General features: G+C 37.1%; 1 protein-coding gene across 1 annotated transcript; it reads left to right on the top strand.

The window, feature by feature from the left end:
* Nucleotides 1-5287: 5287 nt before the first annotated feature.
* LOC121753299 (rosmarinate synthase-like) lies at nt 5288-7689 on the top strand. The gene is made up of 2 exons (XM_042148552.1): nt 5288-5891; nt 6616-7689. Exons 1-2 carry the CDS (start codon nt 5484-5486, stop codon nt 7492-7494), a joined length of 1287 nt encoding a protein of 428 aa, XP_042004486.1. The 5' UTR covers nt 5288-5483; the 3' UTR covers nt 7495-7689.
* The last annotated feature ends 10402 nt before the right edge of the window (nt 7690-18091 follow it).

Here is an 18091-nt window from a genome sequence, read left to right as displayed (position 1 = left end):
TTTGCAGCTTTTTCTGTTGCTGGCTAATTCGGGAAATATGTTCTGTTGCTTTTTCTTGCTTTGTTGTCTCACCGTTTTAGGAAACTTTTTTACTTGACCCAGTAGTTTGATAAACCCTCTGCAGATAATTTCAAGTTTCGAATCATGAATGCGTTTGTGTTTCTTTGTTCTTAGGTTTAGTACTTGAAGCGCTTTTAATTCTCGTGACCCAGTAGTTTAAAATTCTCGACCCACTTGTTGCGTGGCAGCAGCCAACCCCTCCCAAAACCCTCCAAATGCATGCTAACTCATCCGTCCTCGCGGGATCGATCCTTTGCTTCTCTATACTAGCCAATAGTGTAGTAGGTTGAGGTTTTGAAGTGGAAAAATGTGTGTCCAACGACCGAATTCTGAAGGTTCCATGATCTCCTAAACTCTGTGATCTAGCGAATCCTCTGAACTTAGGGATTTATGATATATCAATAGTGCAAAACACGCACCTTCCAGCGACACTTCAATCACCAATCATAATTCAAGAATAGACAATAGCGTCCTAATTAATAAAAATATCAGCAACGTCACTTCCAATCCTATTTTATGATACTTTGCTTTTATATATATAGCGAGATTCCTGAACTGTTTTATTGAAAATTCCGATTAATACTACCACAATATTACTTTTTTTTGTTGTTTTTTGTTTTAGTTAGAAATTCTAAATATTCAACTTTTTTAAAAAGATGACCAATGCGACACCCCTTCCACTTTATTGATCCACTCAAAATATTTAATTACATACAATAAGAAACTTTAATTGATATCGACTCAAGCATGGAAAGTGGCTATATCACCGGACCCACCCTCTCGTCGCAACGGGTGTATCCGGTACGCCGGAACTAAGTAGATTGAACATCGTATCCAGTGCGTCTTGATCTGCCTGCGTGAAAGGAGAGCTGCTGGATTGGAAAGGGGTCTCCGGACGCGGATGGTGAAGGGCGTCGAGGTTGGGTCTGTAATCTCCAAACGTCGAGCGGCTCAGATTCCTCTGAAAAGGTTGGGGCGTTGGACTCGAAGACCTCCACGGCTGAGATGGAGGAGGAGTTGGAATCGATGCCCATGGCGGGGGAGATTGATTCCAACTCCATGGCTGGGACGGAGAGCCGCCATATCCCGACGGCTGAGAAGGATAGCCGCCATATCCCGAGGGCTGGGAAGGATTGCCGCCTAGCCCTCATCGTGTGAGCTGAGTGATTCGTCGTCTCCGCCGTGCATTTTAGACAGTGAAAGTGTAGATAGTGAATGAAGGGAGAGTGTATGAAAATGGTGAAAATGGAGGGTGGAGGAGTGGTATTTATAGGAGAAATTTTCGAAAAAAAAAATATTCGAGGGGGCTAAGGCGCGCCGGCCGTCGCCCCACTATAGACCGGCGCGCCTATCTCCCACCGCCCCGTCCTCGCCCCCTATCCGCCGCTACCTCGTCCGTCCCACTCTGAATCGTCCGCCCCGGGGCGGACGTTCCGCCCACTATAGATCGCCCCCTCCGAGCCGTCCGCCCCTCCGAGCCGTCCGCCCCCTTTCTCCTATAGTGGATGCTCAGTGTCAGTTCCGGCCCCCACCATTTTTATCTTGTTCCGTTTAAAATCCAATTCTGTAAGTTTAAATTAAATTTAACACTCCTCTGATTTAAAAAAATGAAATAATTTCAAAAAATGTGTTTTCCTTCTAATAGTCAATTTTAAACGGAGCCGTTAGAAAAAGACTAAATTCAACCCGTTTTTAAATGTGTAGGACCGAATAATTTAAAAGGTAATGTTCATGACCAAAATCGTAAAAACATCATATGTTTAGAACCACATTTGACCTTTACTCTAAAATGAATTTAATTGTATTGAATTCATATATAGAGTAGAATTTAAAAGTCATTCTTATACATAAATTTTATAATAATTTTGAGTTGAATGAGTTGATGAAATATGTAGTCTACTTGTAAAAAAATTGTGAAAGTGAAATGAGACAATTCATGAGTACAATATGAAAATAATTAAATGGGATAATTAATAAAGACCGGAGGAAGCATATAAGATTAAAGTTTAGGAATTAGAATAATCAGCCAGACCATATTTTAAAAGGCAAAATTGAGAGTATTCCACTTTAATGAAACTAGAAGCAGCAAAATTAATTTTAAAATGCAAGTAATATATGCCTATAGTGTTCTCTTAAATTAAGAATTACAGTAGCTACTTTGCTGTGAAATGACAAATAAATAAAACTAGTACTATTAACTATATAGTGGGGCAAATGATGAAGACAAGGCCCAGGTGTGAAAATAGATCTATATGTAGTTTATTTGGGCCGGCCTGGAATTGACTGGGCCGACAACCCTGCATGCAATTTCCCCTGAATGATGATTTGGTGGGTGGAAAATTAGTGATCAATCTAATCTATATTTTATTTTAGATTCCTCTTTTTTGTTCCAGATTCACTCACGGGTTCACAGATTTAGACCCGGCTATATTTCACAATGAAACCTAAATTATAAAAACAAAATACTACTTTAATAATCATTCATAATTTCATATCACAAACATTAATCAAGTGGCAACATGATTAGGACGAGGTAAATTACATATATAATGTAAATAAAATTATGACTTTATGTGTCGGATCCGAATTAAAATTGACAAAAATGGTCCCAATATTGAATCCGAAGTTTTGAAGACCCAATCCCAAAAAATGAGTTTTAGTAGGATCAAATATCCAGTAAGTCGATACACGTCGCGTGTACAAAATTCTAATGTGATAAATAAGATGCCAGCTGGATTTTGGAATTCACATGGACTAGAATGGTCTTATTTACAGTATTTGATAAAAGTATATTATCTTAATTGCATCAACAAACTACTCCACGGAAACTCACCTACTTTTTTAGGTGGAACACTAACAATCTCAGATATGGAACTACTTTATAATAATACTATAAATTAATTCTACATTGATCATATTACTATTTTTGCTAATTACTAAGTAATTTTCTGACTTGGATAATCATATCTCAACTGAAAGTATACTACACCGATATATAATATTTAGGGGTAGGAATACGGGTATCCGTGGATACCCGATCCGAAAAAATCGGGTACCCAAACCTGAAAATCATCTAAAATGTCCACCCAATACTCGACCAGATATATTTTCGGATAATCCAATACCCGTCCCGGGTATCCAAACCCGACAGATCGGGTACTCAAATACCCGCCTCTTTACATGTGTTAATAACTAATAAAAAAAATTATAATTATAATTATATTTATATAACTATAGAAAATATTTAAATAGACTAATATCTTTAATGTTGCATTTATTTTGTAGTATAAAACTAGTATAAAAAATGGGTCACTTTTATTTTAAAATACACGATTATTTTTATGATGATTGGTTGTGTAATTAAAACAGTAAAAGTTACACAATTAATTAAAATGTAGAAGCAGTGACCCATAGTAAGTGAGACTGACTTATTTATAATATAAGATTAGAGAAAGTTATAATTAGTAAATAAATTAGCCCGGCTCTTGAAGCACGAAATGACTAAACCTAATTTATAAAAATACTTAAAATAATAAATTGGGTATTCGGGTAATTCCCGATACCCATTCAGGCTACCCAAGACCCGAATTATCTTAAATTTTCATACCCAATCCCATAAAAGTGGATATTGGATACCCAATATACGGTGGGTATCAGGTCAGGTACGGGGATAAACCCAATACCCGATATCCGTATTCCCACCCCTAATAATATTCCATAGAGGATTTATTTTTTGAAGCTGAAAAGGGGCTATTGTATTACTTCCCCGTCTAACAATAGGAGTTACACTTATTGTAGGCATGCGTTTTAAGAAAAGTAAAGAATATGAGTCGGAAAGTCAGTGGAATATGAGACCATTTTTTTATATTAATTTTATACTAATAAAATGTGAGCGTAAGTGAGTTAGTGGAAGGTGAGACATACTTACTATTTATGGTAAAAAAATGTGAAATGCGACCTTATTGTGGGACGGACCTAAATGACAAAATGTGACTTTTATTATAGGACGAATGGAATAATTACTAATATCTTCATCCCTTAAAATTACAAACCATTTTCATTTTGGGTCGTCCTTAAAAGTAAAAATTTTCTAAACATTTTATTTTAGGTAGTGAATCTATAATCCACTAACACTATTTATTTATTTATTTATTGTTTCTTACTTTATCTTTTTTCTTTTCTTTCTTTTACGTTACCAATTATTCTCTCTTACTTTTTTAATTATGCAGTAAAATTTGTGTCGTTTAAATAATTTAAATGATAAAATTATGTGGAAAACCTTTTTGGCAATTTGACAAAACAGAGTAATTGGTAAAGTGTTGAAATACAATCAACACGTAAGCAGTGAAAACCTTTTTGGCAATTTTTACAACACAAAAGAGATAGATGATGAAAATAAATTTACAATTTAAACATATAGAGTAATTACGTGTTGATTGTATTTCAGCAATTATGGACTTTAATTCGATCGAGAGAATATTAGCCGCTTATGTCAATTCAACATTATCCCCTAAAGAAGGTGTAAAAAATTAAAATACGACTGGCAGGTTTAGGAAGATTCAACACGTGCATGTGTTAGGTGGACATAGAGCTAGCAGTTTATACAAAATTAGGAGTTAGATGAATTTTCAACTAAAGTGAAGCAAAAACATTCATATTTCGTAAATAAAATATGAAGTGGTAGTTTCGAATTGTATTCTGAGATGATTATTGTGCATTTTAAGTTTCAAAATTAATAGGTGGAGTATTACATTCGCACAAGTGTCCAATTTTTGCCCTAATTTTACTATAAAAGCAATAAATTTTAAGCTCTGGGTAACTTCATGAATTAAATCAAGCTTGATATTGATTTACTATTCCGGAGACTTTTTCATTGAACACCCTCCGTCAACCCCAATCTAGAGATTTTTAATTTATATATGCATTTTGAATAAAGTGATTAAGACTTCCAACAAATCACAAATCACCCCATTTGAGGAACCAAACATCAAATATTGCACCAAACTAACACACACACCTACCCGTAAACTTATGTACTCCACTATTTCGTAAATAGAAACCAACATTTATTAACATGGTTTCATATAATGTTTGTTGTATTATTTCAAATCAATAGGTGTTAGTGTTATATGCATAGACTCTCGCATGGAGTAAATTGTAAGACAACGATTTAATAAAATCCCTATAAAATCAAACATGAATAAATTAAGATGTGAGAAAATCTCACGCCAATTTTGAAGCAAAATGTACCTAGTGTATGTGTTAGTTGAAACATAAATAGATCCAAAAAATGTGGGAGTATATGATAAATAACATCATCAATAAAGGAAGCCTCCAACAACACCACTACTATTTTATTAGTCTCCCCACTCAAATTTTATCACCTCCTCCCTCTCCCCTCTCTCCCTCTCTCTCTCTAAAGAATGAAGATCGATATCACAGACTCGACAATGGTGCGGCCGGCGGCGGAGACGCCGGGCGGCAGCGTGTGGCTGTCCAATCTGGACTTGCTATCGCCGGCCAATTACCACACGCTCAGCGTGCATTTCTACCCCCACGACGGCTCGGCCAACTTCTTCGACGCGGCGGCGCTGAAGGAGGCGCTCGGCGGCGCCCTAGTTGTGTTCTACCCTTACGCTGGGCGGCTGAAGCTGAACGAGAATAACCGCCTGGAGATCGACTGCAACGGCGAGGGAGTGCTGCTGGTGGAGGCGGAGAGCGACGGCGCGTTGGAGGAGCTGGGCGACTTCGCCCCCCGCCCCGATCTCAACCTTATCCCCAAAGTCGATTACGCCAAGGGAATTTCCACCTATCCGCTCATGCTTTTTCAGGTTCCTCTAATCTCTGATTTAATTGTCGTTATGTTTCAGTTTAATTCCGAGTTTTACTTTCAAAGAATGATTGAATTGAATACTGTTTTTGTCGTTTGGTACGTAGCATTTTGTGTCTTCGGACTTCGGGTATATTAACGATAGAAGATGCAGAAAAAGTAGTGGGGGCATATTTTTGAAATGATCAGGACAATAATTGCTTTTGCTACTACTACTAGGCAACAATTTTAGTCTTGATCATCTTTTGTTTGTGTTTGGCCAATCAAACCCAAGATGTCTTTGCCAATTTCATACTACTATATTCAAAATCCAACAACTTGACTTTTCTATTCCTAAACATAGTTGTAGTAGTATTCAAATCCCATATCAAACACACTCCGTAGCCACATAAAGAGAATCATTTAATTTAATATTAGCGTTTTGCATTTATATGGACTATATTACCAAACTCATTAATTACTACTCCCACTTACAAGTCCACATCTGATCTGACATAGATTCTATTTTTTTATACTATTATTTTTGTAATGAAACATGGGTGGACGTACATTACTAAAAGTAGTCAAAACAAATGAAAGATTTACTAGTGGATGGATGGATGAAGTAGTACTTTATTGCATAGGAAAAAAAAATGGTAACTTGAACTTTGATCAAATTCTGATTTATCTATTAAACGATTAATAATTTCATCCGATTATGCTAACGAGGACTGTTTTTGGCCCAGCTGACCCGCTTCAAATGCGGTGGCGTCGGCTTAGGAGTCGCAAACGAGCACCACTTATCCGACGGCGTCTCCGCCCTCCACTTCATCAACACATGGGCACACTTTGCCCGTGGCGCCACCGCCCCGTCACCCCCGCCCGTCTTCGACCGCAGCTCCCTCTCTGCCCGGAACCCCCCTCAGCCGAAATTCAGGCACTCGGAGTACCAGCCCCCTCCCACCCTCCCAGTCCCGCTCGAGCACACCGAGATCGCCTACTCCAAGTACAAGGTGACCCGGGAGCAGCTCACAGCCCTGAAAGCCAAGTGCAGGCCCGCGGACGAGTCGGAGAGGCCGTGGAGCACGTTCGAGGTCCTGGCGGGCCACATCTGGCGGTGCGTGTGCGCGGCCCGGGGGCTCCCCGCGGAGCAGGAGACGAAGCTCCACATCCCCTTCGACGGGCGGGCGAAGCTGGGGCTGCCGAAGGGGTACTTCGGGAACGCGATCTTCTTCGCCACGCCCATCGCGACGTGCGGGGAGATCGAGACGAACTCGCTGTCGTACGCGGTGAGGAGAGTAGGAGACTCGATCATGAGGCTGGACGAGGAGTACCTGAAGTCGTCGCTGGATTTCTTGGAGCAGCAGGAGGATATAAGCAAGCTGGCGCAGGGGGCGCACAGCTTCAGGTGCCCCAATCTGTGGGTCATCAGCTGGGTCAGGCTGCCCGTTTACGAGCCCGATTTCGGGTGGGGGAAGGCGGTGTATATGGGGCCATGGGCGGCGCCATTTGAAGGGAAGAGCTATCTGCTGCCCAATCCTGATAACGACGGCAGCTTGTTCGTTGCGATCACGCTGCATACGCAGCATATGGACCGCTTTCAGAAGTTGTTTTATGAGATTTAAATTGGTGTTGTCGTTTTCTGATTTCTGAATTTGCGCAACTGCTTTGGTTTTAATGAATGTATCAGTTTTAAATTCCGATGCCAAATTTTCTTCTGTAACTGTAGCAAGGGAAAGGGTCCAAAACCACAGAGACTGAGAGGTATGATTGAACTTTTATACAGTATTAATTTCTTAATGACACCACCGCTTTCTCTATATTCAAAGTTCAGACACCACCTATTGTTTTCAAATCTTGATTCATTTTTAGGAAATGTAATTTTTGTTATACAAGTACTATGACTTAATCAAAGATACACACACCACAAAACATGTATGTATGTATGTATGTATAGCTCTCTAGTGGTGAAACTGTTTGACGCAGGTCGAGTGGATGGCATACGCATCACTGTTGACACTAATGCCTGAACAGAAAACGGTGTTAGAATGGCGCGAGATTCGCATGGTACTTGCAAAGTGGACTATTTGATCATCTGACATCGTTTAGATGGCGAATAAGATAATTTATGTTTTCCAGAATTAATATTAACTTTTTAGTTTTATTTTAATTTCTTTCGACTCTGTTAGGTTTTCTAACCAATGAGTGTCATTGTTTTGATTTGATTAATATGAACATTTTATTTTTATGAAACTAGGACGTAATTAACTGGATTGACTGGATTTCATATCTTCGAAAGAGAAAATTTTGCAACGGGCCGGGCCAGCTGCAACTTAAAGCAGAAATAAGAGTCTCACGGGTCTTAAAGACCATTACAATGTTAAAGCCCAACAAAAATGCTACAATCCGTTAAAGATGTCACAAATTTATTTTATGTTTCTTGTGCTTAATTCCTAGCTTGGCACTTTGGGATCCATGAGAAAACAAAATAATTAGTACTCCTTAAAGAGTTATTTTCCTTAGTTGCAAATTGCAATAACAATAAGGAACATTTATTGTTAAAATGGAAATTATCTTATTAATCTTGATCTAATAACAATATTCCCTTTCTTAATTACAAAATAAAAGTTTGACCAAAACTTTCCATCATGAGCCACATTATACACAAAGTATTATTTTACAATTATGTCGTATAATTCAAAATAAATACCCTCTTTGTAATTGAATGATTTTGTTAATAAATAAATATTTTTTCTTTTTGAATTTGACAATGACACATTTAACTGGACACGAATTTTAAGAAATGTTATAAAATTTAGTTAAGAAAATGTTAATGGAATATATTATTTTTTATAATGAAATATGAGTGGAATAAAGTTAGTAGAATGTAGTCCATTACAAAAAATGGTAAAAAAACAAATGAGACTTGTATTGATGGACGAATTAAAATGGTAAAAAATGGATGGATTATTTGATGGAGTATTATTTTAGTTAAATACTCAAGTAAGAGCATAAGAGCATCCACATCGGCGAGCACAAGCTCGTCCGTCCGTGCCAGCGGCGCGGATGAGCTGCCCGCCGCTGCGCTCTTGCCGCTGGCACGGCGCTGCTCGATGCATCGAGCACGTCAGTGCCAGCGAGCACGGCGCTGCTCGATGCATCGGATTTTAATTAAAAAATCTGATTAAAAATAAAAAAATTATTTTCTCACTTCCCAAAAATACCCGTTTTCTAGCCACTTTTAATTTATTTTTTAATTTTTTTCCCTAAAAATACACATTTTCATCTATAAATACTCTCACTTCCACACCAAAAAATCACACCGTACTACACAATTCTCATCTAAATTCTCTCATTTCCATTCTCAATTCTCAATCTTTCTTTCACTCTTACTCTTACAACAAAACAATGTCCGGACACGGCGATCACCCCCGGCTCCCACGGTTGGAACCCCGATTGGTTCGGTTCACAACCGTTTCCTAGTCCGGAAACGGAATATTCGGCCCCTCCTCAAACCCGTATTGTAGTGGAATTTTAAGTAAGTAATTTTAAGGAATTTAGAATTATGCAATTTTTTTTTAATTTTTATGCAATATTTGGCCCCTCCTCAAACAGATTGTAAGTATGTAATTTTTATTTTTTAGTATTTTAATTATGCAATTTTTATTTTTTAGGAATTTAATTATGTAATTTTTAATTTTTGTTGTAATTTGTAATATTATTCTGGATATTTTTAATGTATTTTAATTTTGTGGAAATGTTTTTATTTAAATTGAATAATGGAATGGTGGGACTCTTGTGCTCGTCCTTGCGGAAGAGCACGAATGTTGGTGTTGTGCTCTTGTCTAAGAGCAGGCAGAAAAAGTGGAGTCGGATCCACATCCATACTCGGCAAGAGCACGGATGTGGATGCTCTAATAAAGATACATTTCAATCAACCAATAGAATTGAATGTTGATGCAATCCTGTAGCTGTAGAATTTAATGCAATTGCGATTTGCAAACGCAGCATGAAAACGAAAGAAAAAAAGGCAAAAAAAAAAAGCCGCAGCATTCAAGATAGAATTTAATGATATTGCAATTGTAGGATTTTTGAAATTCGAATCGTTTGGTGTCAGTGATGCCTCGTCGCAAAGATAATAGAACTAATTTATTATAGCATCGTTGCTTCTGTCGACATACACGTGTGCGCTTTCAATTTACAAGATTATATATTATAATTTAATATGTATTGTATATATATAGTTTATAAAATTGAATCTCAAATTAAATTATAAAAAAATAATTATATAATAAGTAATTATAATCATTTTTGCAACTAAAATAATTATATAACTCAATCATATACCACTACATCTCATAATTATTTTGTCTAACAAACCGAATAATCACTATATGTATTTTTAGTATATTTGTGATTTATTAATTTATTTTCTCTCATTACTCCTTTATCTATTACAACTTCTATTGCTGATGCTGCACCAACACTGAAAAATTAGCTTTCATTTAGAGCATTAGCAATGGAGCGTCATAAGCGACGCCCTAAAGCCCGCCATATGCACCGCCACGTCAGCATTTTATCCTCCTACCTTTCCACCTGTAGTGGGACGCCCTATAAGCCGCCCTAAGCATTTTCTTTATTTAAATATTTAAATAACTACAAAAATTGGAAAAAAAAGCTTCATTTCATTTAAAATTAATACATTACAATACGAATTAAAAAAATACGCATTCTCAACGACGACGGTTACGGGCCCAAACTTCTTCAACCATGTCGTTCATGAGTTAAGCATGGTCTTGTTGGTTGCGCATTGAGGCCTGTCTAGACAGAACCTCATTGAAGCCAGTCGATAATCCTCGCGCGTGGGGCGCGGACGCCGTGCTGGAGCTAGATCCACCTTCATCATCGGGCCAAACGAGGTTTAAATAGACAAAAATTCGAAAAAATGAAAATGCGTTGCATTGTCCGCGTCGCCTAAAATGGGCGGACGATCTATAGGGCGCGGACGATGCCCGAGGCATCGTCCGCGCACCCACAGTGGGCGGACGATGGCGCGCACGAGACATCAGGCGGCCTATCGTCCGCCCCATTGCGGATGCTCTTACAACTAAGAGTGGTTTGGGCCCGCATTAAATTATATGCCACCTATTGAGAAAATCGGGTTTCTGGGGCAGTTTACATTAAAGATAACGTAAATGTACCCATTTTGTTATTTATTCCACATATGGGAAAAACGCCAATGCAATTGGCGTGTCTTTAAGTAAAAACGCCAATAGTAATGGCGTGTTTACACGTAAAGACGCCAACGTAGGTGGCGTTTTATACTTGTGTCGTATTTTGGGCGTATTCTCTCCAATTGCAATTATGTTGAAAAACGCCAACTTGGTTGGCGTGTATTCCTGAAAAAACGCCTTTGTAATTGGCGTGTGTATTGTTGTAGAAACGCCGAACAGATTGGCGTGTTTAAGCAAAGACGCAAACACGAGTAGCGTGTTTACTGATGTCACGAAAAACGCCAACCTGAGTGGCGTGTTTACTTGTTCTGCGAAAAACGCCAACCTGAGTGGCGTGTTCAGCTAGTCGCAAAAAACGCCAACCTAAGTGGCGTGTTTTCACAGGCTGATATACCATCCGTGCCTCCCCCAAATCGCGAAAATCTCACAATACACACACTTCGCGATTTCTCCAAGCTGCGCGCCTCCTCTCCGCGAAATCGCCCTCCTCTCCGTGATTCGGCCTACATTAATCAATCGGTGCTATTCTTCCCCAAATTCATCTATTTTCTTCGGTTAGTATGCTTACCTTTTACATTATTAGAGTAAGTGGTGGGTAGTTAGCTATGGTTTGTAATGGGTTGTGAATTGAGTAGAAATATTATGCATTTTGGATTGGTTGAATGACATTATTGTTGATTATTATGTTGGATAGTTTGGGTTTAAGTGAATTTGTGTATAAATTTGATTATAAACCTAAACCTTAGGGTTGTTATAGCTAAAAAATTGGGCAAATTGTTTTGGTCTATGTGGGTTTTGGTTGATGTATGTTGATTAGTTTGAATTGTTAAATTTGTTTATATTGTTAGGTTTGTCAAATTGAAATTGGACAAATTGAAATTGTTAGGTTAGGCAAAATTGAAATTGGGTAAATTGAAATTGTTAGGTTGGACGAATTGTTAATTTAAATTGTTAATTTTGTGTAGGTGAATTGGATTATGATTTTGAATGTGCAATGTTGTGTAGGTGAATTATTTGATGTTGGTGTTCAATTTTGTGATATTGGATTAAATTGTATCTAATTATTGAAATGGTTTATGGTTGGTTATTGTTGAATTTGGATTATGAATGTTGTGTAGGTAAATTATGGCATCATCTTCAACCTCTCGTCGCCGGCTTGCATGTGGTCCTGCGGATCCATCTGTATTATATTTTCAGAGACAACACGTCTCTAACAACATATGGGCAGGAGTTCCATCCGAATATGTACGCTGCCGACGATATGAAAGAATAATTTGGGATGTTCCCATCCATCAATATGTCTTGGCAATAGTGGACCAGATAGGGTTTGAGGGTATATTAAGGTGTGGTAAACCAAAAGACATTGACCACCATCTTATCACAGCTTTGATTGAACGTTGGAGGCCAGAGACTCACACGTTTCACTTTCCAGTCGGTGAAGCGACTGTGACACTGGAAGACGTGGAGGTCTTATGGGGACTGAAAGTTGATGGAGAGGCACTGACAGATTACATCCCCCCGACGGAAGCGGGATATTGGAAGGACAGGTGTTTGGATTTTCTAGGATTCATACCGGACGCATCCGAGTTGAAGGAAATGGCTTTTAAGCAGACAAGCTTATCGCGTCAATTAAGGATTGAGCTGTCTGGTGACCACGAACACAACATATATGCTCAGCGGGCTCGTATCTATTGTCTGCTATTACTTGGTGCTCTGATGATCCCCAACGGCTCCGGAAATAAAATTCCGTTCTTCTACCTACACTTTTTCATGGATATAGAATGGTGTTCTACATATAGCTGGGGTGGTGCGACGCTTGCTTGCTTGTACCACAATTTGTGTGAAGTGGCCGTTGCTAAGAGGACGGATGTAGGGGGAGCCTTAACTCTATTACAGCTTTGGGCTTGGGAGAGAATCTCAAATATTAGACCGGGGATGCTAGATCTCGTGCATACAGACTATCTACCATGTGCAAGCGCGTAAGTTGTTCACTAATTCATTTTTAAGCTTAATGTTCATCAATCTTCGTGTTTTTCGCTCATAATTTAAATTTTTTAGATGGAATGGTCCGGCGTCATATGTAAAAGCATCCGGACATTGTATTGAAAATTTCCGAGATCAGTTCTCCATGATGCATCCTAATCAGGTACTTCATATACTTATAAATTGTTTTTTGTTTTTTGTTTTTATTGAAATTATTTTGAAAAATTTGTATCACATGTAGTTTATTTGGAGGCCTTATCTCCACCGAGAGTTGCCGGAAAGTTGTGATGTCGGTCGTCCTATATGGATGTCGATAACAACGCTTATTTGTTGGAATCTGGCTTAGCCACACCTGCCACACCGAGTGTTGCGCCAATTCGGGATTGTCCAACCGTATATCCCGGATCTCCCCCGGTTCCACGGTTCTGATTTTTTGAAACAAGATCGCCGTGGAAAATCTGGTCGGAATTGGGTTCAATGGCACGCCAATTATATACAGGAGTGGGACAACAGACACTTTACGATATGGACTGATCTGGAGGACAGTACTGAGCCTGTTGCAACGGAAGAATATATGAATTGGTTTCACGTTGCGGGAACTGTGGAACTACTCTTCCTCCAACTGCCCTTCCACCAACTGATGTTTCTCCAACTGCTGTTTCTCCAAATTGTGGATCACCAAGTGGAATGGATGGTCTTGAAGCAACAAATTGTTCATCATCCGACGGATCACCATCTGAGTCTGTACTAACCGTGTCGGAATCTTCAGAATAATAAGGTGATTGTGGATCAAGAAAGTCGGCTTTATCAGGACCTATTATGTCCTCAACCACATCACAATTGTCACGTTCCCCTAAATGCACGCCTCCAGCTTCAAAATCTTGTGTTGCAGCAAAATATGGTTCTTGGGCTCTCGTAGACGTACCAACATCAAAATCTTGTGTTACAGCAAAATATGGTTCTTGGGCTCTCGTAGACGTACCAACATCAAAATCTTGTGTTGCAGCAAAATATGGTTCTTGGGCTCTCGTAGACGTACCAACATCATAACTTATGCCATGATGACTATGATGTTGAGTAATTGCCGAATACTCAACATATAATTCAATTACACCTCCAATAACCATACTCTCACTAAACATTAGTTGCATGCATACTTCTTCTAGTTGAACACCTATAAACGTGACTCCGGATCCAAAGCATATAGTACGTTTCCATATTATTTGAATTTTGTTTTCAAATATGCTTATCCCCATCCTTTCACAAATTTTTTCCACAAGTTCATCGTACGAAATTGTTTCATCCAACATATTGAATCCTTTAGCAAAAGGAGAATCATACGAAATAACTGCTCCGGGAATTATCTTTCCACCCCAATATAAATTGACACACCACGTCATACTATCTGCAATAATGTAAAACACAAATAAATATGTATTATTTTTACATTCATCATTATGTAGAGTGACCCAAAAATTTGACAAAATATTTCTATTAAATACACTACAATATATATTATCATAACAATCCATTAAATATTGGTAACAAAATTAGATATACTACAACACATATTAGCATAACAATTGGTCAAAATATTTCTATTAAAATATATACTATCATAATAATCCATCAAAATATTAGTGTGCCCATAACAATTGGTCAAACTATTATATTAATAACACTACAATATATATTATCTCAACAATCCATCAAATATAGGAAGACTAATGTTTAGAAGAATGAGTCTAAAATTTGATATACTAACCGATTAGAAGGACTAATGTTTGGAAGAATGAGCCAAAATCGAAATCTCCACGCTCAAATCCACCACCGGGTCGACCCGAGCGAAAGGTTTTTCAGCCTTGGGAAGGGTTTTCGCATTTTGGGGAGGGAAAGTGTTCAGGGTTCGCGATGTTGGGGGAGATCTGATTGGTATATGGTTCAACAGAAACACGCCGACTAGGGTGGCGTATTTATGTTAAACACGCCATTCGAAATGGCGTTTTTTAGATTAACACGCCAACTATATTGGCGTTTTTAAAATTAACACGCCAACTACATTGGCGTGTTTAAAATTAAACACGCTAACACAGTTGGCGTTTTTCTTGTAACACGCCAATTAAGTTGGCGTTTTTTACGTCGCTGTATTTGGCGAAAATACAGCTAAAATACGACGAGATTATAGAAACGCCAATGCGGTTGGCGTTTTTCCCATTTATGAAATAGATAACAAAATGAGTACATTTACGTAATCTTAAAGGCAAACTAGCCTAGATACCCGATTTCCTCCCACCTATTAGACAATGAATGTTTGGGCCTGCATTATATATATATCTTCCACTTATTAGACACATGAAATGGCTATGTAATCAATTTATATTCTAAATTCATCCAAGAATAATTATATTTCGAATTCATCCAAAAACCAATTAAATTTTGAATAGAGATGAATGGCATGTCCCTTATTTATTTGTTTATTTATTTATTTTGGTTGCTGCTGTGTTCAAATAAATAGTCCAATTTGGTTGCTGCTGTGTTCAAATAAATAGTCCAAGTCCAATTTATGACGGATCAAATTATTAGTATTTTCTTTTAGACAAAATGAATCATGAATTATAGTAAAGCTAAAAAGAATACATGACATAGATGCTAAAATTGAAAAATACACTCATTTTCTATAGGAATATACCGTTTTATTGTTGTTAACTAACTTCTCCTTTTTGACTTCTTTTCTTCGACCCTAATAATCGAAAATTTTGCTTCCCTTATGACTCATCTATAGCAACATCTTCCTCCATTTTCACCACTATTATCAATATAATGCCCATAGGTTGAAATAGCTTACCTACAAGTTACAGGATATTCAAATGCACACTTGACTTTAATATTAGTACGTACTATTATCTTGATCACATTATAGTACTACTATAAGTACAAATAAAATTAATATTTCACATTGATGACATATAATAATTTATTTGACTTGGTTATTCGGTAGGTGATATTAACATGACCAATTATCTCAATAGTGCGGCTCACCAACTCCATGGAACGAACTTTCACCAAAGCGGACGGCGTCAATCTTTTCCGTCACTTATCCATAAAATAAATTTAGTTCCATTGTCTCAATTAAGAAAGTTTCAACAACCACACCCACAATAGCAGGCCTCTCAATATTCTGGTTTGACTTCATTTTATATGGAGTATTGATTTAAATGCAGTCTTAATTATTACAGTATTTTTTTTGGGAAGCAACTTATTCTTTTTACAGTATATTCTACTTATACATATAGAGCGTACTTTCCAATACCATGCATGTTTTATGAATGACTATTGCTTATCAAAAAAAGAGAATAAATACACACCAAAAAAAAGGAGAATAAATAAGGACACCGAGTAAGGATGGGGCTTAGCCTTAGGAGAATGTATTTGATGGCTGTGGGCCGACAGGGCCCACCGCCTTACCAGCGCTGGCGCGGCGCACGCCAGCCTACACAGATATTAATGACTTTACATTTATGAATTGGGTTCCCTTTTTCTTTTTCAGGAGTTTTTTTTTAGAGTTTTTTTTTTAATTGAAATGTAGCACTATCTTTTTTTACATAATTATTAATCCTTAAAATAGGGAAAATTTTAAATTCTACTTGAAATTTAAATTTAGTCGCAAAATAAAAAAACTTATGTTTTATAATCAATTTCTCCCGAGTTTGTTTTTAATTTGGGAATTACCATAAACCCCAAATTCAAGGATTTTAGAACCAAATTTTATATTTATAAAAAAATACGATCAAATTTTATCAAAAAATTATTATTTTAGTGACTAATTGTCCTAATTTTAATTGCATATTGCTCCATTAGTACTTTTAGGCATGTAATTTAAAAGTAGAGAAAAAATATAGTCAGAAAGAAATAGTTCAATAAAGTAGGAGAGTTCAATAAAGTAAATAGTTGAAAAGAAATAAACTACTCCATGAAATAGAATAAATTTAAAAGTAGTAGTAGTAGTACTATAATCTTATGTAAAAGGATTTATTACTGCCTAAAAATGAAATGATTAAAATAGTTTGGGATATTGTAAAAGGACTACAACTTAATTAACAAAGTATGAAAGAAATTTACTTTAAAAATTAATTTATTCACATGATTAATCCAATTTAGTATAGATTTATTATATGTATAAGTACAGATTTATTGAATGAATAGAGTTATGATATTGAGATTCGTGAAATGATTAAAAGTAAGTTCAATGAAGTTTGAATAATCTTGAAACTGAAGAAAGTATTTTACTAGTAGGAGAAGTATTCTATGGATGGAAGCAAAGTCTTCACAAAGTAGGTGAGACAGGTTTATACTAATTTTATTACGTTTATGTCACCATCTCACCAACTTTCATCTAATTCATATCATTAAAATCTCGAGTTGCACAATTAACGTTTTTCTTTTTAGTAATTTGACGTGATACTGTGTAATTAGTATCACAATATAGGTATTAGGCCATCCACATGTCTCGGTATACTCTCTTAACCGTTTCATTCTTTAACTATTTACGGGCCCCACTACACTTTTTACCTCATCTCTTAATTAAGAGACAACACATGCATCCCTCCATTTCTTAACCATCTCATCCCTTAACTATTCATTCAATTTCATTTTTTATTTTTATTTTCAACAAATTCAATTAATATTTCATTAAAATATTAAATTAATACTAATAATTCATAAAATCATTAAAAATCACGAAAATTACATAATCCAAAAATACAAAAAATACATAATTGAAATCATAATATTACAATTTATTGAAATCCGCATAATCATGGAAAGTGATGCAGTGATCGTCTAACGGTTGACAAATTTTGCCCAAATGTGCTCCATTAGATCCTCCTGGAATTGGGCGTGAGCCATAGAATCACGTGTCCTTGCCCGAACACATGCACTCCACTGCGAGGTGGACTACTTGCGGAAGAGCTTCCCGGGGTTTCAGGGTCGAACCAATTTCCCGCCT

This window comes from Salvia splendens, chromosome 10 (assembly GCF_004379255.2).
Source record: "Salvia splendens isolate huo1 chromosome 10, SspV2, whole genome shotgun sequence".
Taxonomy (NCBI): Eukaryota; Viridiplantae; Streptophyta; class Magnoliopsida; order Lamiales; family Lamiaceae; genus Salvia; species Salvia splendens.
This window is presented reverse-complemented; position numbering and strand designations above follow the sequence as displayed.